This window comes from Peromyscus leucopus, chromosome 13, assembly GCF_004664715.2.
Source record: "Peromyscus leucopus breed LL Stock chromosome 13, UCI_PerLeu_2.1, whole genome shotgun sequence".
Classification (NCBI taxonomy): Eukaryota; Metazoa; Chordata; class Mammalia; order Rodentia; family Cricetidae; genus Peromyscus; species Peromyscus leucopus.
Window position 1 is genome coordinate 53,668,822 of NC_051074.1, and position 23,544 is coordinate 53,692,365.

Consider the following 23,544-nt stretch of genomic DNA (forward strand, 5'->3'; position numbering starts at 1 on the left):
TCAAGTATTCATTTTTGCTCTTCTGGAATGGAGCTGGGAGTCGGCTGTTCTCTTTTGTCAGAGAAAACCCTCTCAGATAACCCAAACTCAGAAAGACAAGAGTGCAAATGTCCCCATGCTCCCAGGTCTTGGGAAGCAAAGGAGGACCCATAGAGCTCAAGATGAGTTACTACAGTTCCAGGCTGCAGAGACATCAAAGAGAAAGAGTTCTTGCCTAGAATGCAGGAAACCTTGGGTTTGACCCTTGGCGCCACGCAAGACTGGAGCGTACTGGTAATCCCAGCATTCGGGAGGATCAGAAGCTTTAGGTATTTCCAGCTACAAAACAAGTTCAAGGCGGGCCTGGGTTTCTTGAGAGCCTGCTGAGACAAAGAGAGGAACCACAGTTCCTTTCAGCCGAATGTGGTGACAGAGGCTTGCAACCTCAGTACTCAGAAGGCTGATGGAAGAGTGCCACAAGTTCTAAGCCAGCCTGCGCTACACAGTAAAACACACATCTTAAATCTTAAAACAGGGGCAAGCAGCGTGTGGTGGTGCACGATCTTTTCTTTTTTCTTTTTCTTTTTGTTTTGTTTTGTTTTTTTGAGACAGGGTTTCTCTGTGTAGCTTTGCGCCTTTCCTGGAACTCGCTCTGTAGACCAGGCTGGCCTCGAACTCACAGAGATCCGCCTGGCTCTGCCTCCCAAGTGCTGGGATTAAAGGTGTGTGCCACCACCGCCTGGCTGGCCCACGATCTTAATCCAAGCACTTGGGAAGTAGAGGCAGGTGGATCTCTGTGACTTCCAGCAGCCTGGTCTACTTAGTGAGTTCCAGGACAGTCAGGGCTACATAGTAGGACCCTGACTCAAAAAAATCAAAACAGAACAGGGGCAGAAATTAGGTACTTAAAAAAAAAGTCTTTATTAATTATCTGTGGTGTTGTGTGCCACAGCACACACATGTGTGGAGATCAGAGGAAAACGTGGGTTGGTCCTCTCCTTCATGAGGGACCCAGGGAAAGTTCCTCAGGCTTGGCAGCCTTTATTCACTGAGCCGTCTTGCTGGCCCAGTACTTTTTTCTTTTCTTTTTTCTTTAGATTTTCTCCAACATTGTGACATTTGGTCATCCTAAGGGCAACTCTGATCTTGACAAAACTTTATGGGTTTTGGGAAGAGTCATTTCTGTTGGTACAAAGAGTAAAATGTAGGGGCTGGAGAGGTTGTCCAGGGGCCGAAAGCACTTGTTGTTTTAGAGGACCCAGGTTCGGTTCCCAGCACCCACACGGTGGCTCACATTTCTAACTCCAGTTCCAGGGGATCCAGTGCTTTCTCCTGATTCCCAAAGGTGGTAGGCATGCATGTAGTATACAGAAACACACAAAGACAAAACACTCATACATATAAAGTAAAAATAAATGAAAAAGAAAAAAACCTCTTAATAAACTCCTACTCTGGTTCATCCCGTTCATCCTGAATTGTTTTCTGAAGCAAAATCAGGAACCTTAGCTTCCCCTGAGCTGAGGTCTTTGGAAAGAATGCTTGGGCTGCTGTGTGTGGCTGTATCAACTCGGGCCCCAGGCTGCTGAGAAACCTAGAGAACAAGTTTCAAGTATATGACTTCAAATGTGATTTTTTTTCTTTTTTGAGACACAGTCTTATGAAATAGCCTGACTGGTCTTGAACTCACTACGTAGACCAGGCTGACCTTGAATCAAATGTGATTTTAAAAAGGACTTTATTAAGATTTGTAATCTCCAGATTCTAGTACATCAATTTACAGGAGTAATTTGTATGCAAGACCCCACTTATTTTGGTATTTAGAAGACCACCAAAGAAAATACACTTCCAGTAACTACCCTTATCCCCAAGAAACCAAATTAAAAAAAAAAAAAAACAACCAAAAACCCAACTATATGGATAACCATTTAAAATAATACAAATGATAAAGCAAATTTTTTTCATTGTTCAGCTAAGGAATTTGTTTTCAAAAGAGCTCAGATTTGTCTTATTAATTTCAAATTTCCACCTCCGCCCCCTCCGGAAAGCTCGCTAGCTTTTCTGCCCTCATGCCTTACTTGCTTGTCCTGCCCCTGCCTCCTGCCCCAGACTCTGTCGTCTGCGTCTCTGCTCACTTTCTGCATGGGAATCCTGTGCCCGGGGAACCTCTAAAGTCAGCAGATGGACCTGTGGACCGCTGTGCTCTGGTCCCTGCAAGCCAATGCTTCTGTGTCCCTGAGTGACATGAGCCTCCTCCTCAGGCCCCCCCCCCCCCCCCCCGGGCTTCCCAGCATGCACCACTCACCAGTTACCTCCTGCTCTCAGCTCAACCTCACCTTCTCCGCCCACTTCTAGACCATCCACCAGGACATATGAACCCCAACTGCTGGCTTTCTCCTCGACTTTCTGTTCAATTTATATGCTGGTATTTCCTCCTTTGAAAGCTCTTAAAACCCAGATTGGACTTCCATGGACCCTGCATATTTTATCACTTATTGTTTTTAGTTTTATTTTTGTTGTGCTGGGGATCAAACTCAGGACTGATGTAGGACATACCAGGCAAACCCTCCATCACTGACCTACATTTTAACTCCTAAATATCTTAAACCCCAGTTCAGCTCGAGGTTGATTACAATTTATGATTCACTTACCCTGTTACCTATTTCAGTGCATGGGAAACTGAGCCATCCAGTATTTCTGAAGCTCTGATGTCATAGCAGATGTTTTCCATGAAAAGTAAAACAAAACAAACAACCTCCTCCACAAAGAGCCCACAGAAATAAATAAAAGCAAAACGTTTTGTGATATTGCATTCAAAAGTCTGTGTACTGTTTTTCCCCTTCAGATTCCAAAGGGAATGCTCACGTGCTGAAGGGTCATCTAACATAAGGAAACCACCACTTCTTTTCTGTTAAATGCACGGACACAGACCTACAGCCCATCCCTGGTGAAAAGAAAACCAAACCTCGCAGAAACGGTGCCCTGCTGGGACTCAGTGGCTCCTGTATCCAAAGCATCCCTGGATAAAGGAATTCCATGTTTACCTGCTGGGAGCGTTTTTTCAGGCAAAGATGGCGTCTGCACACGGGGGTCTCCTCTTTGGTCCTTCTGCACCAACATTTACTCAGGTTTTTTTTTTTTTTTTTTTTTTTTTAGAGGCAAATCATTAAACATGCTTCGAGAGCGCGGCTGTGCTTGTCTGGTGGCCTCCAGGCTGAGGACACTAAGTGAATGATTTGTACGAACTGATTTATCTTGCTAATGGAGTTAGATTTGAATAATGGTTCTAAACTTTGTGATATGGCTCACACCCCTCTCTCCCACCCAATAGTATAGGAATATCGGTTTGGAGTCCAGTCATGATTAGGCAGTCTTTTTGCTTGAGTACGGAAATACCTGAGGGAGGAAAAGGAGAATAGTTAGAAACAAAACTCCCCCAAGTTAAAAAAAAAAAAAGGATTCTTGGAGGCCAGAGGATCTGGAGTTCAAGGCCAATCTGGGTTACATGAGACCCTGTCTACCAAAAAAGTGGAGAGTGGTAGAGGTGAGCTGGTGAGGTGAGCTGGTGAGGTGAGCTGGTGAGGTGAGCTGGTGAGGTGAGCTGGTGAGGTGAGCTGGTGAGGTGAGCTGGTGAGGTGAGCTGGTGGAGGTGAGCTGGTGAGGTGAGCTGGTGAGGTGAGCTTTTGGGATGGCTCAGCTGGTGAGGTGAGCTGGTGGAGGTGAGCTGGTGAGGTGAGCTGGTGAGGTGAGCTTTTGGGATGGCTCAGCTGGTGAGGTCGCCTAGCCTGACAACCTGCTTTTGATGTGAGAACAACTTCTGGGCATTGGTTCAATCTGATGAAGTCTGTTCTTTCCTACCACGGATGTCCTGGGGATTGAACTCATGTAACAAGGACCCTTGCTCACCAAACTGAGCCATCTTGCCAACTCTGTTTTTTTGTTTTGTTTTGTTTTTTGAGACAGGGTTTCTCTGTGTAGCTTTGGTGCCTGTCCCGGATCTCGCTCTGTAGACCAGGCTGGGCTGGAACTCACAGAGATCTGCCTGCCTTTGCCCCCCACCCCCCCAAGTGCTGGGATTAAAGGCATGCACCACCACCACCCAGCTGCCAACTCTGTTTTTAAGAGACAGGGTCTCATGTAGCTCCGGCTGGCCTAGAACTTAATGTGCTGCCGACGCTGGTCTTGAACTCCAGATCTTCTTGCTCCCATCTTCCACGTGCCGGGATTACAAGCCACACCCAGAGAGAGGTACAAAGTCAGTGTTTAACATTTGCTTATAGAGCAAACACAGGAGCTACTTTGAGGAATTCAGAGAGTTGAGGTTATAGGTGAGAGATACTAAGAATGAAATTCACAACTAAGCTTTGTCTTAATTGCACAGCATGAAAAAAAAAAATCCCGACACAAAAATAGGTGTAAATGGTAAAGTGGAGCGGAGTTGGTTCTATTTTTATTTTCTTCCTCTCTTCACCCCCCACCCCTCTCTCTTTGTGCTGGAGAGTGACCTCCTGCCTGACGGAGCACTTTGCCACTGAGCTACATCTCCAGCCTCAGTTCCTTTTTTCTGCGTCTGTCTCGCCATCTATGGATGGTCCTAACTTTCAAGACGTCACAGAAGTTGATGACACAGTTCTCTGGTGCTCTCTTCTTTCTTTCAAGGTTTAATTTTAATTACGTGTTTGTGCATGGGTGTTCGTGTATGCAGGCATGTGCCTGTGGAGGCCAGAGGCTTCCGATCCCCTGGAGCTGGAGTTACAGGCATTCAGGGCTGGGAAGTCAACTCTGGGGGAGTAGCACACAGTCTTAACCACTGAGATCTCTCTCCTCTCCTCCCTCTCTCCCTCTTTCCTCCCTTTTTCTTTTTGAGGCAGGGTCTCATTGTGGCTCAGGCTGTCCTTGAACTTGCTGTGCAACCTACCTCCTGATCCCTACTGCCTCCCGTCCAAAGTGCTAGGGTGGTAGCCATGTGTTATCAGGCCTTTCAGAGCTACCTTGCCAATCTCTAAACCCCGCCCCCCCCCTCTGTGTGTGTGTGTGTGTGTGTGTGATGTGTAATAAGTGAGCTGGGCAGTGGTGGCGCACACTTTAATCCCAGCACTCTGGAGGCAGAGGCAGGCGGATCCCTATGAGTTCCAGGGCAGCCATGGATACATAGTGAGACCCTATCTCAAAAAGAAAGAGGGGGGGGGCGTTGAGGATTTAGCTCAGTGGTAGAGCGCTTGCCTAGCAAGCACAAGGCTTGCTAAAAATAAATAAAAAGAAAGAAAGAGCAGTCAGTGTTCTTAACCACTGAGCCATCTTTCCAGCACTCAGACCTCATTTCCCCCCCAACAGGATCTCTCACTGAACACAGAGTTTTTCGGCCTCCCCACTGCTAAGTTTATAGATGCCACCGCTCTAACGTGGGTGCTAGGGATTCGAACTCAGATTTTTATGCCTGTGTAGCGAGCATCTTACCCACAGAGCGATCTCCTCAGCCCCCCAGAGTTTGGTTTTCTGACGATGACAACATATTTCATATCTGGGAACCTCAGTGCCACTCTCCAAAGCCTTTGGGAGGCAGCACAAAGTTGAAGGAGCTGGACCCCCCCCCAGCTCCAAACAGGTAACTCCTCTAGATGACAGCGGTCAGCCTGAATGAATATTAAGTATTAGATTCAGGTTCTTTAGGATAGGACACCTTGAAATGATCTTTGTAACACGCCATTTACCTATGCTCTATACTTGTCTGGATTTTAGTATGTGTTTCTTGCTTGATGTTGTTCGCATTGGTTGTAGTTCCATCTTACCTAGGTCATTATCCCTCATTATTCCTGGACAACATTTGATAACCATTCCTTTGTATATAGTCTTGTATTAGGTTAGAACCTTCTTATTTGGACAAAAAGGGGGAGATGTAGTGGGTAGCCATGCCAGCTTTGATCTGAAGTTCCAACCCCTATTGAGGCTTTGGCAACTGTCATGCCTACGAGGCGGGGCCAAGGGAGGCACCTGGAGGCCTGAGATCTGGATGGGCCAGCGTTCTCTCTGTTCCTGGACCCTTGATGGTGGAGGTTGACCGAGCAGAGCTCCAGTGAACACCGCTGGACTGTGATACACCTTCCCCAGACCCCACGACCTACCTATCCCTTCATTTATAAGTTACCCACTACATAAATCTTCTTTTTAACTACGTGGAGTGGCCTTAATAATTTCACCAATAGATCTGGCTTTAGTTTTGCACTTAAGTTGCAAGTACCTCACACAAATCAGAGACCAGAATGTTTAAAATGTCTTGATCTATTCCCTTCTCATTTTTTAAATTTTATTTAAAAAGAAAAGGAAAAACTGCTCTGTTGGCTATAATCTCCTGACAGGCATCCTCCTTGTTCAAAGCCATGAATGCTTAATGTGGCAACTTAAAATTTTGCCAGCTGGGATACTGTGATTTGATTGAATACTTGCATCCATCTCGGGTTCCATGGAACATAGTTTGAAAACCCCCTTTCCCTTTCTTGGAGTGATTATCATTTAATTTAATGGTCTTACCTCTCAGGAAATGACAGCAGCTTAAGCTATAGGTATAGACCAAGGTTTAAATGTCTTCGGGTCATCTCTTGGGATCTAAGGAAAAAAAATAATAAAAGAGCAAAATGTAACATGTGTACTGGAATGCATATACTACTACACTATTTGATCAGAGAAATCATACCAAATCTTTATATCTATCTATCTATCTATCTATCTATCTATCTATCTATCTATCTATTTGAGACAGGTTCTCACTATATGCTTGTGGCTGACCTGAAACTCTCTATAGAGATCAGGCTGGCCTGGAACCCACAGAGATCTGCCTGCCTCTGCCTCCTGAGTGCTGGGATTAAAGGTGTGAGCCACCATGCCTGGCTGTATTAAATCTCAAGGTTTCAAAAACTTCTCATAAGAGAGGGCAGGGAGCCGGGCGGTGGTGGCGCACGCCTTTAATCTCAGCACTCAGGAGGCAGAGACAGGTGGATCTCTTTGAGTTCAAGTCCAGCCTAGGCTACAGAGTGAGTTCCAGGACAGGTACCAAAGCTACAGAGAAACTCTGTCTTGAGAGAGAAAGAGAGAGAGAGAGAGAGAGAGAGAGAGAGAGAGAGAGAGAGAGAGAGAGAGAGAACAGGGTTTTTCTGTTCCTGAGGAACTGGACCCTGGCATTCCTTTCAAATGATAACTTTTATCAGCACAGTGCTCAACACAACTATGCTAAAAGGCCAGCATCAAATGATAAACAACCCCTTTCTCTCTCTCTCTCTCTCTCTCTCTCTCTCTCTCTCTCTCTCTCTCTCTCTCTCTCTCTCTCTCTCCAGCCCTGGCTATCCTGGAACTTGCTCTGTAGACCAGGCTGGCCTCGAACTCAGACATCTGCCTGCCTCTGCCTCCCGAGAGCTGGGATTAACTTTTAAAAGACAGACAGTGTAGCACTGTTAGGTGTGGGGCTCATGCATATAATCTCAACACTTGGGAAATTGAAGGAGAAGGATGTCCAGGTTGAAGCCAGCAGAGCCCACATATTACACAGTCAAAAGAAGAAGAAGAAGCCGGTGGATTGGTGCTGTAATCTCTCCCATAGTGCTAAGTAACAGGACATGTCCACGAGTCCCTATCTTTTTTAACTCTCCAAGAATGAGTTCCTGAAGAATTGCAGACCCTTGGAATGTATGTGGGGAGGGGACATGAGAAGAGAATGTGACTGGGTTAGGATGCTCGTTCCCACTGTTGTGGAGACAGCCCTGTCTGCAGCATTAGGAACACGATGGTGTGTGCTCTGTCTGCAGCATCAGGCACAGGATGATGTGTGCTCCGTCTGTAACATCAGGCACACGTGGATGATGTATGTCCTGTCTGTAACATCGGGCACGTGTGGATGATGTGTGCTCTTTACCAGTTAAATCCCAAGCCCTCTTTACTATCGCTTTACTACAGGTTCCCTGGTTTCACTCCTTTATCTTCCCTGTGGTCTTGATAGTGATCTCCTCTGAGAATTCATCCTCTTAGCTTTGGCCCCGGGGGGCTGCAAACACATTCATTACCTGTCCCGTGCTCATGTTTTTGTTTGAAGGCTGACCTTTAGGTCCATTTTAAATTCAGTTTTTGGTGCTGAGGATCAAACCCAGAGACTTGCGCAACCTTAGCATGTGCTCTATCTCTGAGCTACATCCCTGACCTACAAAGGTGTTAAAAATAAAAATTTAGGGCAGCGGTGGTGCACACCTTAAGTCCCAGAATTTGAGAGGCAGAGCCAGGCGGATCTCTGTGAGTTCGAGACCAGCCTGGTCTACAGAGCAAGTTCCAGGACAGGCACCAAAACTACACAGAGAAACCCTGTCTCAGGAAAACAAACAAACAACAACAATAAAAGTGATTAAAAAAAAAAAAGTGCTGGGTGGTGGTAGTGTACATCTCTAATCCCAGCACTCGAGAGGCAGAGACAGGCGGATCTCTGTGAGTTCGAGGCCAGCCTGGTCTACTGAGCGAGTTTCAGGACAGGCTCCAAAGCAACACAGAGAAACCCTGTCTCAAAAAAAAAAAAAAAAAAAAAAAAAAAAAAAAAAAAAAAAAAAAAAAAAATCCCAGTAATGGAAAGTTGTAAAGATTTCCAAAAGCATTTTATTTTTCTATTCATATTAGCAATGTAGCTCAGAGGTAGAGTGTGTGGATCTTTGGCTTCAATCTTAGACCGCAAACAAAACAAAACAAACAAAAATAGGCTTAGTTGCTGGGCGGTGGTGGCATGTGCCTTTAATCCCAGCACCCGGGAGGCAGAGGCAGGCAGATCTCTGTGAGTTCGAGGCCAGCCTGGTCTGCAGAGCGAGATCCAGGACAGGCTCCAAAGCTACACAGAGAAACCCTGTCTCCCAATCTCCTCCCGCCCCCCCCCCCAATTCAATTCTTGGCTGGGTGTGGTGACACAGCTGGGGATCCATCCCTTGGGATGCAGAAGCAAGAGGGGTCATCGCAAGTTCGAGGCCAGCCTCCTTACTACAAAGTGAGTCCTGGCCAGTCAGGACTACACAGTGAGACCTTGTCTGAAAACCAGCAACTGGCAGGACGGCTTGGTGGGTGTAAAGGCACCCGCTGCCAGTCTTGACAACCCGAGTTTGATTTCCCAGGCACACGGTGGAAGGAGAGAGCTGATTCCGACACGTTGTCCTCTGACTTCTGACGCATGTATCTAATTCTTCTTTTTTTCCCCCCTTCTTTTTGAGACAGGATTTCTCTGTGAAACTGTCAGGGCTATCCTGGAACTCTCTCTGTAGATCAGGCTGGCCTCAAACTCACAGTCACCCGAGTGCTGGAATTAAAGGTGTGCACCACCATCACACAGCTATCTAATTATTCTTTCTCAATAAAATATGGGGAGTCAGATACCAGGGTAAGAACCTGCAGCACCAGAGAAGCAGCAGAGCCACCAGTGGCCTCCTATCTCTTACGTTTCTCCATCCAGAAATGACTGAGATCTTCTCTAAGCCCCGCCTTAGTACTTCCTGACTCCTATCTGTCCTGTCCTCCAAAACCTCTATGGTTAAATTTGGTCAGCTAGTGGCTAGCTCCGCCCTCCGACTCAAAGCAAACTTTATTGTCAAAATGTGATCAAAATATCACATAACAAACTTCCACCCACACCCAAGAATTAAAAAAAAAAATGTAATTGAAAAAAAATTAAAATCAATTTGAATCAATCCAAACAAACAATCTGGACCCCTAGGCTGCTTTTTGTCCTAGGGTGGCGATCAGTATTCAGTCTGGTCTAACCTCCTCCCTAGCTTCTTGTGCTAAGAGTGTTGTTTCCTTTCTTAGTCTGGGACTTCAACGGCCCCACGCTGATCTTGGGTGATAACTCTCCACCTTCTCCTCTTGTCTCTGTTCTGGGCTTGGCTGGCTCTTGATAACTCTGCTCAAAGCAACACATTCACTAAGAGGTCAAGGCCAGTGTCATGTGTACTTAGAGTCCACCTCTTAGATAATGTCTGGGGCCAGTCTCTTGTTTAGCTGTCTGTGCTGGTTGCCATCAATTAAATTCATGGAAATTGTAGCCTAGAGTTCCTCATCACCAGCGTTGTGCAATAAGGGTCAGCTCAGCAGGTCTGGGCTATCCAAATCCTACGGATTCCAAAGAGAGGTTTGGCCTTTGCAGTTCCTGGGAGAGAACTCCTCAGGCTTTGGTATACCTGGTATCATCTCTGGAGCAAGGTCAGCTATGAGAGTAATTTCTTGTCTGTGTCACTGACTCCCAGTAAAAACTGGACTCTGGACTGAAGAGATGGTCACTATAAGCATGCGCATATATACATAAATGTGAAAAAAATCAGGACAGGAAGGGGAGGCAAGACAATCTGATAGACAGTGGCATCTGAAAGGCCTATGCAACGGATGCAGAATTAGCAAATGAGAGAAACATCAGCCAAGAGGAAGGCTGGACCTCTACACATACCCAGGCTTTACTAAATCTAACCGCTTGTGCAGGCACAGAGGCACTTCAGAGTGTCCCGAGGTGATTTACAGCACATTATGTTACTAAAACTCAGAGCTCTGGGTGGAGATTTTAGATGCTAGTGAAGCATGTAATACTCATGTAAGTTGCATGTAGAATTACATGTAACAGGGCATGTGCCTTTAGAAGTGTATCCTTAATATATTCCTGTGGCAAATGTATTATGATAAAAAATATCTCATCCTGGGTGGTGGTGGTGCACACCTTTAATCCCAGCACTGAGAGGCAGAGGCAGGCAGATCTCTGTGAGTTCGAGGCCAGCCTGGGCTACCAAGTGAGTTCCAGGAAAGGCGCAAAGCTACACAGGGAAACCCTGTCTCGAAAAACAAAAACAAAAACAAAACAAAACTTCTTACATTCTAAGAGACTGGAACTTTTTCAGGAGCTCACATCCAGAGTTAATAATACTTCCTGAAGTCACTTTCACCCACCCTGACGCACCTTGGCTCTATCCGCCAAAGCCTCCGGAGTGCTGTACCATAACACACAGACGTACAGACATACAGAGCTTTACCTGCTAAGCCATCTTACCAGCCCCTCAAGGGACTTTCCCCCATGAGCGAGCGGCTTTATTTCACACAAGATGCTGACATAAGCTGTTGGGGAAAAGATCCGCGGAGCTCAGGAAGACGGGGGGACTTTCTGTGTTAGGACAGCTGCCCCATGAGGACCGCACACTTCAAGGTCACCTTCAGTAAGGTCAAGGCTAGCAAGAACCAAATGAGAGCCTCTGCACTCCCGGGGCCTCTGGTGTGGACCACATCAGAAATTCTTGAGATGTATATCTCAGGGTAGCGCACTTTTCTTTTTTCTCTGAGACAGGGTCTTATGGAGCCCAGGCTTGCCTCCAACTCCTTATGGCTGGGGGTGATCTTGACTTTCTGATCCTTCTGCCAGCGGGAGAGTTTTTTTGATTTAAAAAAAAAATCCATTCTATAACAGTATTAGAGGGCTGGCTACAGGTCGGATGTAGAGAGTACGTCTAATGTGTGTAAAGACCTGCACCCCATTGCTGGCACTACAAAAACACACCACACCATCCTCACCACCATGACTGTTAGGATTCCGGCCACCACCACCACCCCACCCCCAGCTGCATGACCGCACATGCCGCACATGCGCAGCTCAGGAGCCAAGCAAGGGGTCTTCCGTCCTACGTAATCCGTGCGCTGTGTGGCGCGAGCGGCGGCGTGGTCACACAATCTGTGCATGAGTGGTACAGCCCCTTAAACCCACACGCACGCACGTGTGCCAGGAAATCCTTAAAAAGCGGGTCACAGACTCCTCCCCTCTCCTGCTCTCTCCTCCTCCCTCCTCCGCAGGTGTCTTTCCAACAGGCCTGGCCACGCGCTCTCTTCTGTCCTCCTCTCCTCCTAATAAAGCTCTGATACTCATCGCCTCGCCTCATCACAGAGTAAAAGCGCCGCATTTAAAACCAACAACGACCACCAAAACAGTGCCAGGGAAGAACGCTTCAGCAGCAGAAGGATGGCTGTGCCCTGTCCCCAGGCACTGCAGGGGACAAACCCAGTCCCTGTGTCCCGGGCATCGTGTTTAAAGCAGAACCAGTTTTACAAGCTACGCGCCAAACCTCTTCCAAGGGCGGGGAGAAGAATGTGGCGAGGAAGGAGTCTGTAGGCATCCAAGAGGCTGTATGCACGTGTCTCAGGAGAGGGGCTTCAGTTCTTGGGGGGAGATTCCACCCTGAGAAGCCTGTACAGAGTCATGCATGCCTTCCGTTGTTTTCCGGCTCAGAGAATCCATATGACTGAGATTCAGGCTGGCCGATTATCTGTGGCTAAGACTGTAGCTAAACATGCTGGAGGCTGCCTGTTTCTACTTGTTGTCGTACATGCACCCCGGGAAATGGAATGCAGTCCTGTAGGACCGGCAGTGCCGACTCCTCTCGTGCAGAGAAATCGGAGCTGGGTATCCATACATACTGTGAGGGTTCAGCACACTTCATCTTGAGCGGCTGGTGTAGGTAAATGGGGCATCCGTTCTCACCTACCTCTCCTCTGTCATCTGAGAGGAGGGGGCTCCCTTTAGTGAGCTAAGCAGGTGACCCACTTCAGGTCGCTGACGCCGAGTCTGGACATCGTGAGAAGAAAGCAGGCAGAGAGAACATGAGATATGGGGCTGGTGAGAGAGCAAGTCCTGTAGAGGAGGACCGGGGATCAGGGCCTGGGGGACCACCCCCCCCCCACACCTTGGGTTTGCAGGTGAAAAGTGAGCCTGCAGAAAGGAGGCCAGCCTCTTACACAGGAGAAGGGCTTGTCTCGGGGAGGCCCGGCCATTTGGGAAGGCAGAGTCAAGCTAAGAAGGAAAGGACTTCTGAGTCTGTGGTACTTGGGCGGCTCCTTCATGAGTCAGCAAGGCCAAGGCTGCTATTCAAAATGCTGTGTGAACTATGTGCAAACTCGTTTCTAGGCTGGGTTGTTCGATTTGAGCTTCCTGGAAAAGGAAACAACATGCTAATTGACTTGACTGTGTTTCTACCTTGTCATCCCCTAGATCTCTTCTCCCTTCTTTTTTTTTTTCTTCTCCCTGATGCTGGGGATTGAATTTAGGGCTCTGTGAGGCTGCACAAGCCTACCCCTCACCCAGAGCCCTCATACAGATCACAGCTTTTAGCTATTTAATTTCTTTCCCCTACTAGTAATAACAAGATCCCAAGTTATTTGTTTACTTTATTTTATTTTTTTCAGGACAGGGTTTCTCTGTGCAGCCCTGGCTGTTCTGGAACTCACTCTGTAGACCAGGCTGGCCTTGAACTCACAGAGATCCACCTGCCTCTGCCTCTGGAGTGCTGGGATTAAAGGGGTGAGCCACACATACCACATTTTTTGTTTCCTTTCACTCTGTCTCTGTCTCTCACTCGTTCTCTCTATTCCCTCTCCCCTCCCCGTTTAATAAAACTTTCCACGTTGATGCCATGCCTGCCCGGTGTGACTAACTTTCCACCGTGTGGCCTCCCGCATGGCGTGTCTCCTTGGTTCAAACCCGCCAAGGCCTCCCGAGTGCCATTTCAGAACCATACTTAAAAAAAATCTCATTTTAAAACGTTTAAAGCTCAGTGGTGGTGGTGGCATACACTTTTAATCCCAGCACTCGGGAGGCAGAGGCAGGCGGATCTCTGTGGGTTCGAGGCCAGCCTGGTCTACAGAGCAAGATCCAGAAAAGGCGCAAAGCTACACAGAGAAACCCTGTTTCGAAAAATCAAAAAAGAAAAAAAAAACACTTTTAAAGTTTTTTTAAAATCTTCTTTCCAAGTACTAATTTGAAACTTTATATCTCTTTCTTTTTATATATTTAAGAGAATTTTTTTTCTTGTGGAATTGTGATTGATTGTGTACAAAGCACATTTTTCTTCCTCTCATCACCAGAAAGGAAATGTCATAGAGAGAACGCCTCCTGTTGGGCCAGGCCACTCATAACTGCACAGAGTAGCATCATCAACACTGCTATTTACCGGAGATTAACTTCAAGAGAGAACCAAACCCAAATTCTCAAACCAATAAAGTTCTATGTGGGGCTGGCGAGAAAGCTTATTGGGTGAAGGCGCGTGCAACCAAGGCCTGCGACCCAAGTTCGATCCCTGGCACCACAGGATGAAGGGAAACCGCCTCCAGCACGTTGTCCTCTGACTCCCACACGGTGCACACACAAAATAGGTATTAAAACAAAACACAAACAAAAGCCTTGAACACCAGAACTCAATGTATAATAAACACTGACTCACTGGGATTTTTGTTTTGTTTTGGAAACAAGATGTTTACCCATGAAAATGTGGCTTTCAGCTGTAAGTTGCTGTTTGTTCTGGCCTCAGCAGGTCAACTTGGTTAATGTGGAAATAGTTTTTCAGCCTTGCAGGAGAGGCGTGTTTTGAAGGTCATTAACAGTTATGAGTATTTAGGGAAAAACTTAGCTCTAGTGTTTATGGAGTAACTCGTATTTACACAGTATTTTTACAGGCATTATTTCATTTAATTCCAGGGGAAAAGTACTGAGTATTTTACCTTCATTTCTGTTTAAGAAAAAGATCCAGGTACGCTGTTATTTCTCTAGTGGTGGGGGAGAGGTTCCCGGATGAGGAGGCCCTGAACTTTCCAAGGCTCGTGTTTTAGTCCACAGAACTTCCCACGTTCTTAGTCATCAGAGCAGGCTCTGTTTTTTATTTCAGAATTCAAAGGTTAAATACAAAACCTGCTAGTATTTATGGTCTATGATGTGGGTTCTTGGGAATTCGAGCACTCTAAACCCTGAGCCACCTGGGCCTTCCCTCCCCTCCCTTCCCCTGCCCTCCCCTCCCCTCCCCTCCCCTCCCCTCCCCTCCCCTCCCTTACCCTCCCTCTCCTCCCCTCCCTTTCCTTTTTTGATACAGGGTCTTCCTATGTAGCTCTGGCTAGCCTGGCACTCACTCAGTCCACTAGGCTGGGCTTGAACTTGAAATAACCCTCCTGTCCATGCCTTCCGAGTAAAAACAAAAATTATTTATTTCAGCCATGGTTATAACATTGCGTGTTGATGTGAATCATTTTATATATCCCCTTGACTTTTTTTTCTCCTCTCTGTGCTGAGGACCAAACCCCAAGGCATTGCATATGCGAGGCAAAGGTGCTACGATTGAACTACACCCCTGATTTTAGATCCGCACATATACTTCAACTAAAATAAACAGCGGCCAACAGCCCAACATGGCGGCACAGGCCTGTAATCCCAGCGCTCGGAAGTTAGCGGTAGGAGGATCAGGCACTCAAAATTGTCCTGGACCACACAGCAAACGGGAGGTCAGACTGCGCTGCATGAGACTGTAGCTGAGGTAGGCGTTCTTACCCGGTCCTGCTGTGTGAACTCTGATCCCACAGGACTTCAGTTTACTCCCGAGAGGAATGTCTCTGCCTTCCCAACGTAGGCTCTCGCATGTTTCCTGCCCACCCCTCAGCAATGCAGCTTAGCTCCCTCCAGGGCTGTATGCACACAGTCCCCATCCTGCCAGGAGACCTTCTGTACCCTGAGCTTGTCTGGTGTTGGTGATGAGAAATACTCTGTGTGTGTGTCTTTGCTTCTCTGTCCCTGACTTGAACTCGGAGCTATCTGGAGTAAAAGCTTCACAGAATGCCAGGAAAGGGATGTGGAGAAGCAGAGCCTTGCACACATACACACACACACACACACACACACACACACCATATATACATATCTATGTATGCACACAGACCATACATACATATATATGTGTATATATGTATATACACACACAGCCATTCCACGTACATAATTTCATACATAAACACACATTCTATACACATATACATCTTACACAATTTGTTTTTTAAAACAGGGTCTCGCTATGCAGCCCAGGCTGGCCTCAAATTCATGATCCTCCTGCTTCAGCCTCCCAAGAGCTGGTATCACAAGCACAGACTCACTGCTGCTTTTCCATTGGATAGAGGAGTGTGGCCATTTCCTGCAGAAGACTATTTTGTGTATTTCCAGTCTTCTGTCAATGTCCTCTTTGCTCTCCTAGGGACGATTCACTCAAGGCTGGGTTTGAGGTATTTCCTCTTTGCTGGTGATCAGCTTAAGAAGGTGTGGTGGTCTGACCAGCAATGGCCTCCTCAGGCTCAGATATTTGAACGCTTAGTCACCAGGGAGCAGCACTGTTTAGAGGGGTTAGGGAGTGTGAAGTGTGGCCTTGCTGGAAGAAGTGTGTCACTAGGGGGTGGGTTTGGGGTTTCAGAACATGTCTTAGTTAACGCCATATTGCTGTGAAGAGACATCATGACCACAGCAACTCTTTTGTTTGTTTGTTTTAAGACGGGGTTTCTCTGTGTAGCTTTGTGCCTTTCCTGGAACTCACTTGGTAGCCCAGGCTGGCCTGGAACTCACAGAGATCCGCCTGGCTCTGCCTCCCAAGTGCTGAGATTAAAGGCGTGCGCCACCACTGCCCAGCCCACAGCAACTCTTATAAAGGAAAACATTGAATTGGTACTGGCTTACAGTTTCAGAGGTTTAGTCCATTAGCATCATGGTGGGACATGGCAGCATGCAGGCAGATATGGTGCTGGAGAAGGAGCTGAGAGTTCTACATCTGGATCCACAGGCAGCAGGAAGAGAGAGAGGGAGAGAGAGAGAGAGAGAGAGAGAGAGAGAGAGAGAGAGAGAGAGAGAGAGAGAGAGAGAGAGAAAGAGAGAGAGAGAGACAGAGAGAGACAGAGAGAGAGAGAAAGAAAGAAAGCAAGCGAGCCACTGGGCCTGGCTTGAGCATCTAAAACTTCAAAGCCCACACCCAGTGACACACTTCCAACAAGGCCACACCTCCTAATAGTGCCAGTCCTTGGTGACCAAGCATTCAAATCTATGAGCTTATGGGGGCCATTCTTACACCACGGAATCCCAAGCTAGGCCTAGAGTCTCTCTCTCTCTCTCTCTCTCTCTTCCTGCTGCATGTGGATCTGGATATAGAACTCCCAGCTCCATGCACATGCTGCCTACATGCCACCATTTTCCTGCCATGACGATAAGAAAGTAACTCTGGGGTCCCCCAAGTCTTATCAGGGAATGGCCAATATTTTTATTCTTTCAAATATTCATGAGGCCAGTGGGATGACTTGGAATGTTACAGGCCAGGATAACCATGAAGAACAAATTGTTGCACTCCACGTGGTCCAAGCCGCTTTATGAGCAGTGGGGCTTATTACTCGGAGGACAACACTCTTCCCTGCCCCAGCTGTTTTTCCAGCTGTGCCTAGATGATGAGTTCGCAGCTTGGGTACACTGGGGAGATAGGTTCTTTAGATCTAATAAGGAGTTTGAGTGATAGTTCATGGGAAAAGTACTTTCTCCACTCAGATTTCTAGGAATCCCTCCCCACAATACCGCTCGAATCCTTTCAAGCGTTCATGTCTGGGGTAAGCCCATTTTGTAGAATGAGTTTACAAATAAGATCTGCTGTACATGTGAGCATATTCAAAGTCAAAGCTGGCTAAAGTGTGTCACAGGAGTGGTGGACGTGGCTCAGCTGATAAAGTTTGGATCCCTAGCACCTCTGCCAAAGGCCAGGAGCAGCAGTGTCCCCGGGGACCGCAGCACTGGGGAGGTGGAGACAGGAAGGTCTCTGGGGCTTACCGGCCAGCCAGCCCAGGCGACAAGAGAGCTCCAGGTCCAGTGAGGGAACTTTATAAAACAACAACAACAACAGCAACAGGGTCTGGAGAGTTGGCTCAGCAGTTAAGAGCTCCTGCTGCTCTTCCAGAGGACCAGAGTTTGGTTTTCAGAATCCATGTCAGGTGGCTCATAGGCTCATAACTGCCTGCAACTCAAGCTCTTGGGGATTCAGTGCTCTCTGCTGGCCTCTGTGGGCCTCTGCACATATCTGCACACACAGGCAAGCATATGTGTGCAAACATATGTAAAAACTAAATAAACAAACAGATAAATAAATCCTGAAAATATAAGGTGGAGATCAATCAAGGGAGACACCCAGTATCAGTATCAGCCTCACTCTTACGCGCGTGCACACGCGCGTACACGTGCATACACACACACACACACACACACACACACACACACACACACGCAGGTACATACGTGCACACTCACGCACACACAACATAGTCACAGTTATTTCTCGTTGAAAGGATTATGGTTGATTTCAACTTCCATCTTATTCTTTCCCACATATTCTAACTTTTCCAAAGTGGACATTGAATAAAAAAAAAAAATAGAAAGTAAAGGAGAGGACATGACTGCTTCTAGGCATGGTGGAGGAGAAAGTTTAGTGTATAGAATAGGAAGAGCATAGGTAGGTAGGTCCCTGGGAGAGTCCAGAGTGGATGTGACCAGACTGAGGTGGGCCACTTGGGGAGAGGGGGGAGAGGTGAACCTGAGATGCGGCAGCCAGGAGATCAAAGGTACAAAAGGGCAGGTAACCAAAATGTCTGGATTATATGTCTTCCTCTGGGGGAAGGGCAGCCCAGTCCCTGGGCTGAAGAGTTCGGGGTAGGGAGCAGGAAGTACTAGCCAGCCATATCCTGTAACAGGTAGTGACTGGGGGATGCTGGGAGAACCTTGTGACCAGATCTGCTTTGATATGTTAAATTGACACCTCAGCCATTTTTCCAGGGTTTGAAACTTAACAAACACATGGTACTTTTACTTTTATTTATCTATTGACAGTGTCTCACTAGGTAGCTCTGACTGTCCTGGAACTCACTCTGTAGACCAGGCTGGCCTCGAACTCACAGAGATCCACCTGCCTCTCTCTCCTGAGTGCTGGGATGAAAGGTGTGCACCACTTTACTTTTATAAAGACAGCATGTAAAATTCTATTAAACTAAGTGCTGCAGTAAAGAAGCTTCAGATGGAGAAAACCTCCAAACAGGTTCCAGTGTGTTTAACAAGGTGTGTAGGCTTAAGAACAGAAAGAAAAAGGGTATAGACAGTCATCAAAAAATAGTAAAGTCTTTAAAGAGAGAGTAAAGTAATAAAAAAAATAAGCCACATAAGAATGGAAAATACATAGGGAGTCTGGATCTTATATGGTGTCTTGTTAACTCTGAATTTTTAAATGTTAATGCACAAAAAAACAATAGCTCCTGAGAGACACTGGATTATGCAAACTGCTAAATAATACAACTATATATTTTTAAAATGTCTTAACTTCAAAATGGAAGTTGGACAATGTGTTGCATTGGGAGAGGAGGTTATGCTTTTGTTGCCATAAGAAACAACAGGCTGTGTATTCCTTCCAGATTAATAGAGATCAGATTTGACCAGGGGAGACCTCCTGGGTATCTTGGCTACAGACATGGGGGAGGAAATAAAAAAAAAAAAAAACCTACAGGACAGGTGATGTGTAAGCTGATCCCCTTACATGGGAACAGCTCTGAGATGAGATGAGACATGATTAATCTTGTTGGCTACAGAGTCCTCGTGACTTATTATTACATGCCATCCTTTCATATGGATGGCTAGAGATTTATATTACAGTTTGGTTATACAGTCCAAACGGACTTATAAAGTTGACAGATGCCTTTTACCTGCTCAAACATGAAACAAAAAATCATCTTTAACTGATTTGCACACAGCACATTCCATACTTGTGTTAATGCAGATATGTGTGTTACCTTTGAAAGTTTGTGTGTTTTCAAAGCAAGGGGACCAGACACCAATGCAAATGGGTGGCCCAGGTGACCCAGCCTCTCAGAGTGCCTCTGTTGTAGTTTCTTCAGAGTTCTGCATCCGGAACAGCTTCAAGGCTGCTGGCTGAGATGCGTCAGCCTCACAGGCTATTCCAGCTAGGAATTTAGATAAGCCTTGCCCTTTCCCATTGCACAGAGCCTGGACAACAAATAATACAGCTAACTCTCCCAGGACTTGACCATTATCCCAAATTTCCCAGGGTCTCCTAAAGATGCCAGCACTTGCCAGGTGGTGGTGGCACACACCTTTAATCCCAGCACTTGGGAGGCAGAGGCAGGTGGTTCTCTGTGAGTTCAAGGCCAGCCTGGTCTACAGAGTGAGTTCCAGGACAGGCTCCAAAGCTACACAGAGAAACCCTGTCTGCGGGGGGGGGGGGGGGGGGGGGGGGGGGGGGGGGAGATGCCAGTACTCCCAGATAACAGAAAGCAGTTTAGAGAACACAATGCCCACATTCCCAAGAGGTGAGGTGGGTGGCTTTTGGTTATTCTATGGGTTGTAGATGTTTGGCATCATTTAGTGGGGTTGGTTACAAGTTATTATTGGTCATGGTCAGGAAAAAAACTAAACAAAGGAGATAGATTCAAGGATCTCTTTCTGAAGGAAAAAAGGGGGATATAGTATAGAAATGATGAAATAAAAGGGTGTATTGTTGAGTCTACTTTTAAACAACCACTAGTCTCAAATACTTTACATTGGTATGGATTTTTGTATATTGATACAAATTTAAGGTTATTTTGTTATACTGTATATATGTTTCTATTCTTGTTTAAGTTATTGTATCCATGCAGCTCATTTTAAAATGTTATGTAAAGTTTTAGTCCTTGAAAGCTATTTAGGATAATAAATACAGGGAATAGTTAGTCATCTATAACTATCAAACTTGTAGTTATGTTTTCAAGTTCATAGAAACATATATTTTAGATAGATAGATGGTATTCAAACACTTCAGAGACCTACAGAATATGACATTTAAGAGGTTTTAAGCTGGGCGGTGGTGGTGCACACCTTTAATCCCAGCACTCGGGAGGCAGAGGCAGGCAGATCCCTATGAGTTCAAGGCCAGCCTGGGCTACAGAGTGAGATCCAGGACAGGCACCAAAGCTACACAGAGAAACCCTGTCTCAAAAAACCAAAAATAAACAAACAAACAAACAAACAAATAAATAAAATAAAATAAAAAAAGAGGTTTTAATAACATATGGCTTTTCATGACAGTGAGACACATGTGGTCCTGGCAGCACCAATTTACTTCAAAAAAAGATGATGGGCATTGAAGAACTTCCATATGGAGTTTGCTTTCTTCGTGGCAAAGGTTAGCCACTGGGCAAGAAACTGTCCTTGCCTCAATTGCTGACAGTATGCTGCTCAATCTGGACAAGCAGGACACCAAAGAGAGTGACTACTGAACTTTGCCAAGACAGGGTAGGTCAGTCCTTCAAAAATTCCTGTTTCACAGAAAAGTCTGTTAGATATTCTAGGCCTGTAGGCCAAAGATGGATGCCCCAATGTTACAGAGGAACCGTGGGTAAATGTCTAGGAAGCCGGCTGTTTCTGTCATTTTAGTTTTGGAAGTGGCTTGCACTGCACTTCCTATTTACTCAGGTAATGTTATGTCCTTCTGGGGTCTGGAGTTGAAGTCTAGGTAGTTATAGTTGCAGCTTTCCTTAGGTATGGTAAAAGGTAAATTAGGTACAGAGCTTTAGACTCATCAAGATAGAATAAATAATGGAGTACTTTCTCCAAATATGCCAAATACAAATGGACTGGACATTATAAATGCAATTCTTGCCTGATAATTGTTCGTGTGGCTTTGGAGCCTTTCCTGGAACTCACTCTGTAGCCCAGGCTGGCCTCAAACTCACAGAGATCTGCCTGCCTTTACCTCCCGAGTGCTGACATTAAAGGCGTGCACCACCAGCTCCTGGCTAATTGTTCTTATTGCATATAGTTTTCTTATGCTAGAGTTAAAGTCTTTCTTTTTTATTTAGACAAAAAGGGGGAAAGGTTGTGGAATACTTCTTTATACTGTATGAAAATACACCGCTGTAATTGGTTTAATAAAAACCTAAACGGCCAATAGTTAGGTAGGAATTCCCGGGCAGAGAGAATGCTGGGAAGAAGAAGGCAGAGCTGCCAGTCAGGCACAGAGGAAGCAGGAAAGCAGCATGGGCAGTACAGAGTACGAGGCAGGAAGTGAGTTAATAGAAATGGGTTAATTTAAGTTATAAGAGCTAGTCAGAAACAAGCCCAAGTTATCGGCTGAGGCTTTCTATTTAATAATAAGTTTCCATGTCATTATTTGTGAGCTGGCAGCCCAAAGGAAAAAAATCTGTCTACAAATAAGGCTTACAAATATCAAATATAGGTTCTACTTGAGGTGATACTTAGGAACCATTTATGAATATTTTAGAAAATTGGAGACTGCTCTCACATGGACAACAACTGGTGTCCATGAGGACATTTTGAAAAGGTCTCAACAAGGAAGGAATCGTCAGACCTGGCAGAAAATGCTCTCTCACCCTAAGTACCTCAGAACCCCGCCGCCCCGTCCTGAATAGTGAATAAGCTAAATGAGTCACTTCTTCCCGCTGTATGTGACAGCTTTGCCGAACAACCAGATCGCTAAAACCAGTCCAGATCTGTGGAAATGCAGGAGCCAGGCTGTCAGAAGCCTGGAGACCGAGCGAGCGCCTCGGGTGAGCAGGGAGCTTTCGGAAGAGCTCTTTAGTGATCCTGATTATTGTAAAATGGGCCTGAGAACGCTGTGTGGAAGGTCACATCTGCTTGAGCTTTTGGGTAAGGGACAATGTGATCTTACAGTGGTCACGCGAGCAAGGTCAGGGCAGTGCTACCCAGGAGCCCCGAGGCACAGGGGGTCAGGTCTCTGCCTCTGCCTACAGAGGAGGCCCCGGTTGGATCAGATGACTATCATCATTGCCGTGTTCTGGAGAGGGGGATGAATGTCTGAACCACTGTTGGCGACTCTCCTGCCTCAGCCCTCCAATCCTGGGATGACAAGCATGTGCCACCACACCCGATTGTGTGATATACTCTTAGCCTTTTACAGCTTGATCAACTAGACACAGGTTAGGTCACGATGTATGCCAGAAGCCCAAGGAGCCGGAAGTAGAACTGAGCTCCTGGGAACAGAGAGAGGACAACCTACCATGTCTGTGAACCGATCCGCACAGGCCATGCGCACGCGCTCTGGTGTGGCTGGGCTGTGTACCGTGAAGTCCTCGGCTAGGTCTCTTTCTCTCCGTGCGGCAGCCACAGCATCAGCAATGGCGAAAAACACAGATGACCCCAGGAACATCCCAGACTCCCCCAGGCCCTGCAAGAAAACACATTTGTCGATTTTATTGTTTTTTTTTTTTTCAGAGAAGGTCTCACTTTGTGGTCGTGACTGACCCCACATCCACCCTGTAGACCAGGCTGAACTCACAGAAACCACCTGCTTTTGCAACACATTTGTTTTAGAAGATTCTACAGTGGACCACAAGCTACTTCCGGGACAGGGCCTCATTCTGTTCAGCACTGTATTCTCAATCCCTGGCATACAGTTTTCTATAAGTCACCTCTCAAACATCTCAAATGTTCATCGTCCAGCTTGTTAGCTTATTGACCAAGAGAAACTCCTGGAGCTCTTAAAAAAAAAATTGAACTTTCTCTGAGTTAAGTATTTGTTCTATGGGAAAGGAATGCGTGTGTGTTTACACATATGTGCACATACAACATGTGTTTCTGTGTGGCGAGGGAAGGGCACCCTGATGAGAACAGTCAATGGTTTGAACTTGCCAACTTCATGAGCAGAGGAAAGAACTCCTCATGATTCCCCTGGCTAAAGG

General features: G+C 46.4%; 1 protein-coding gene and 1 long non-coding RNA gene across 3 annotated transcripts in view; both read right to left on the bottom strand.

Moving 5' to 3' along the window:
• Nucleotides 1-3,105: 3,105 nt before the first annotated feature.
• LOC119088917 lies at nt 3,106-12,810 on the bottom strand. 2 transcript variants are annotated; one of them, XR_005092674.1, is made up of 3 exons: nt 12,081-12,810; nt 6,505-6,579; nt 3,106-3,372 (listed from the first exon to the last, which is right to left on the bottom strand). It is a non-coding gene; the product is annotated as an uncharacterized LOC119088917 (long non-coding RNA). The 2 variants fall into 2 exon arrangements; XR_005092675.1 differs by lacking the exon at nt 12,081-12,810 and adding an exon at nt 11,004-11,585.
• A 9,803-nt stretch (nt 12,811-22,613) lies between these two features.
• LOC114704265 (aldehyde oxidase 2) overlaps nt 22,614-23,544 on the bottom strand; it is a 78,221-nt gene continuing 77,290 nt past the window's right edge. Inside the window, exons 34-35 of the mRNA XM_037210454.1 lie at nt 22,863-23,030; nt 22,614-22,640 (exon numbers count right to left, since the gene is read on the bottom strand). Of these exons, the coding sequence (XP_037066349.1) occupies nt 22,614-22,640; nt 22,863-23,030 (195 nt within the window). The remainder of the gene's footprint in view (nt 22,641-22,862; nt 23,031-23,544) is intronic.